The sequence below is a fragment of the Triticum urartu genome, chromosome 2 (assembly GCF_003073215.2).
Source record: "Triticum urartu cultivar G1812 chromosome 2, Tu2.1, whole genome shotgun sequence".
NCBI classification, from domain to species: Eukaryota; Viridiplantae; Streptophyta; class Magnoliopsida; order Poales; family Poaceae; genus Triticum; species Triticum urartu.
Window position 1 is genome coordinate 180331421 of NC_053023.1, and position 3535 is coordinate 180334955.

The window sequence follows — 3535 nt, forward strand, 5'->3', positions numbered from 1 at the left end:
ACCGTTTACCGCGCCATTTACATCCATAGCGTTACCACAATGGAAAGGCCATATTTGCTGCGCTTTGCGGCCTATTCAATTGCGTCGATCAGCTGAAGCACCTGGGGTGACGTTTGATGGCAGTAGAAAGGAATATCGTCTTCATTAGTGAACTATTTGGTGGCTGCAGAGCTAACCTGATGAATGAACGACGCCCAAAAAAAAATGATGAACGAACGAACCGCATTGGCCTGCAATGCTCTAGATGGTGCCTTATTTTGCTTGACATTCTGTTGCCATAAGAACACAGAATATGCTCTATATCAAATCAACGACTTTTTCCCCCACATCAAATCGAGGATTTTTTGTTGGTGCCAGGAGCCATCAACACACCAATTTTTACCTTCTGTCTGAAGGATTTGCTTAGTGGTGCAATCTAAAGAATAAGACTTAAATTTGTTGCTACGATGGCACTATAATTTACCTTCCAACTTTGCGATGATTGATATCAAAGAATGTGATGAAAAACCTCATCGTTCCTACTGTACTAACCAATACCAGGCGTCATAACATGTCATCTCTTAAGAGTTGTAAAGAAGCAGGTAGTGTTAATCTTTAGAGGCAAAGCAGGTTTTCTTGAAACACATAGATTTGGTTGATCTACAGGTGGAAACATACTAGTACACAAAATTATGCTAACCACTGAAACTTTAATCATACAAAGACTTGGCAGACTGAATCCTTGACTTCTTGCTTTTTGCTTTCAGGACCTTCTCCTCGGACTTCTCAGTTTTAGAAATGGCCCTGGCAACTGCTTTCATTTTCCTCACATTTTTTGTCCTTTTAGGTTGCACGCCCTTTTTTATTTTCCTGGTTAAAGAGAAAGGTGATCAGGTAAAAAAAAAGAGATTCATCATTATGCATATGCCAAGAATATGTGTCCTGGAAGAAACAGAACACACTCCAAGGGTAACAGGTAAGCCATAATAACAGAAGGAAAGCACAAGAGCATACTTGGGTTCACTAATTCACTTTCAGGAGCATATCAGGGAACAGCCTTGGAGGAGCTAGGAGAATAAAGAATAACATAGAACCCTAATTTTGTCCACATTTTAGTGGCATTCCACACAACTTTAATAGGAAACCCTAATCATGGTCTGACAATGAGAAAAAGAGTTTGACAATTTAAATATCTGATCTTAGCTTTAAACATCTGATGCATTAGGACGATGTAATACCAGGGACATATTTACTTTATGTATTCCAGTTGAACAGCTATCCTAGAAAACGTTATGGACAATCTACAGTGTTAAAAAAATATATTTACCAATTCTAGGACCCTTCCTGTTATGCTTGTATATTTGTTCATTAATAGCTAATGCCAAAAGATGAAGCAAAACAGCAGTTTATCCGAGACCCTTAATCCTCAGGATCTACTAGTGAAAAGCTACGGAATAAATACAAGATTTAACTGGCTTTGGGTTGATAAAGGTCATCAATACTTGCATAATTCACGGAAACAAATTATATTATCGGAATTGATGAGAAGCTGCCAGGATGCTGAGAAGTGAAGGGTGACAAACTTTACAAATTTCAGTAACTGATCTAAGGGATTAACGCAAAATGTGGTCAGGGCTAAGAGGCAAGTTCGAATAACTCTCTATGGTCAGTGTCAGCACCTATTATTTTTGCATTACTTTAACCTCTAGCGACTTTTTTTTCCCTCGACAGCTTTTCCCATGCAAAAAATTACAATGCGGTGTAACTTGAACAACTCAAAAGATAGCACGTTTGCAGTTTGGCCAGTACAATTACAGCAACCAGATGAGGGGCGCAAAAGCAATGGATGGTACGCATTATACCAAGTATTTCGTAAGCAAAAAATGCTCAATTCAAGTAAGGTACTCCCTCCGTACCAAAATATAAGACGTTTTGCAGTTTAAATTGAACTGCAAAAACGTCTTATATTTTGATACAGAGGTGGTAGAATACAATTTTCAGACAAACCATCCTAGTTAGCCAGAGCAACAACATTAGTGGAGTGCATAGTAGATAAAACATGTGTTGAAACATCTGAAACTATCTATCGCCAACTCGATTACACATACAAATGAGAGGTAATGCTCGACAATGTCTTCAAAGTAGCACATGTTTTACATTATTCTAATCAATCATGCCCTCGATGCTGCGGTGCCGAACAAAATCAATGATGAAGCAGAGTGGTAGTGCAGGCTTTCAACTATTGGTAGCACGCAGCGCTGCGAGGAGTGGCTAGGGTGTTCGCGTTATTTGTTATGCTATAACATTGCTCGATCTATGGTCCAGCATGGACCTTTTGATCTCGGCACTAGCAGCTCAACTCCTGCAAGCTATTTTCCTCCTTCCCTCAATGAAAAAGAAGGTGCAATCGCTTGCTTGCGCCTGCTCTACAAAAAAAGTGTGCCCTCATGCATAAACACGAAACGCTGTATGAATCATCCAATAAACTTCATGCAGTGTTCTTCGTAATGGTAATGTCAAACTAATCAGTCTGTGTTCAGCTCATCCGACATATTACATGTTACTGATGTTACTCAAATTCCCCAATTTAAACTGCCCCCAAGTCAGTTTTTTTTTTTTGGACCGGAGCCCCCAAGTCAGTGAACTCATAAAGATTGACCTCGACCCTGAGGAATTGATTCCAACAAATAAATAGTGGGAATAAAAAGTAATCAGCGTAATCCTTTTGCTCACCTGTTGATCGAACTGAGGGCAGCCGATGAAGAGGACGGCTGCTTCCCCTCGGACGTATCCATCGCTGCGAAAGGGGAAAAACCCGGAACAAATCAGGGTCAAGGGAAGTGGAAAACCAACAAATCGATGAAGAAAGACAAAGGCTCAAAAGAAAAACTACGTTGTGGGGCTTCTGCTGCGGTGGACGCAGCGGGCGCGCCCTCGGAGGCGTCCATGGCGGCGGCGCCGGCGCCATTCTTGGCCTTGTTCTTGTTGCGGCCCTTGGCCATGGCTGCGCGCACGCCCTTCTCCTCGTCCTAGGGTTTCCCCGGGCGCTTTGGTCGGCTCGGTTGTGTCTCTCTCCGCCGCCGTCTCGGCAGGGGCGGAAGTTGTATCTTTGCGATTGCGACGAAAGAAAGCGGGCCTGGTGAGGCCTGGTAGCTAGGCCCATGAGTTTTGGAAGGACGGCTAGCAAACCTCACGGGCCCATGACACGTCTCTCTCGACTGAGCCCAAATTGCCTCAAAACAAAACTGAGCCCAAACATTTCTGATAACTGAGCCCAAACATTTCTGATAACTGAGCCCAAATATCTACTCCCGTGCCTCCACTTCGCAGGTCCCCTCAAAAAATAAAAACTTCGCAGGTGTCGAGTCAGGACTCAGGAGTCGGGACCCCGGGATGGATCACGAAGCGGAAGATGATACCGTAACAGTTTAGGCCTCGTTTGGTTCATAAAAATTTTAGAGGATAGGATTTTTATAGAATTTTTTTCTTTAGAGCCCCTTTGGTTCATAGGAATGGATTCCTATTTCTACATAGGATTGGTTTCTATCCTTCACGT

General features: G+C 42.5%; 1 protein-coding gene across 1 annotated transcript; it reads right to left on the reverse strand.

Annotated features, from left to right (window-relative positions):
- Nucleotides 1-560: 560 nt before the first annotated feature.
- Nucleotides 561-3113, reverse strand: LOC125536636. The gene is made up of 3 exons (XM_048699889.1): nt 2873-3113; nt 2713-2776; nt 561-849 (listed from the first exon to the last, which is right to left on the reverse strand). Exons 1-3 carry the CDS (start codon nt 2979-2981, stop codon nt 690-692), a joined length of 333 nt encoding a protein of 110 aa, XP_048555846.1. The 5' UTR covers nt 2982-3113; the 3' UTR covers nt 561-689.
- Nucleotides 3114-3535: the final 422 nt, after the last annotated feature.

Bases quoted from the DNA above. Each gene is read 5' to 3' on its own strand.
- LOC125536636 (XM_048699889.1), bottom strand. From the start codon at position 2,981: ATGGCCAAGGGCCGCAACAAGAACAAGGCCAAGAATGGCGCCGGCGCC. The intron at 2,777-2,872 runs GTAGTTTTTCTT...CCCCTTTCGCAG, and splicing joins CGCAGCAGAAGCCCCACAAC to CGATGGATACGTCCGAGGGG. The intron at 850-2,712 runs GTGAGCAAAAGG...CTCTTTAACCAG, and splicing joins GCCCTCAGTTCGATCAACAG to GAAAATAAAAAAGGGCGTGC.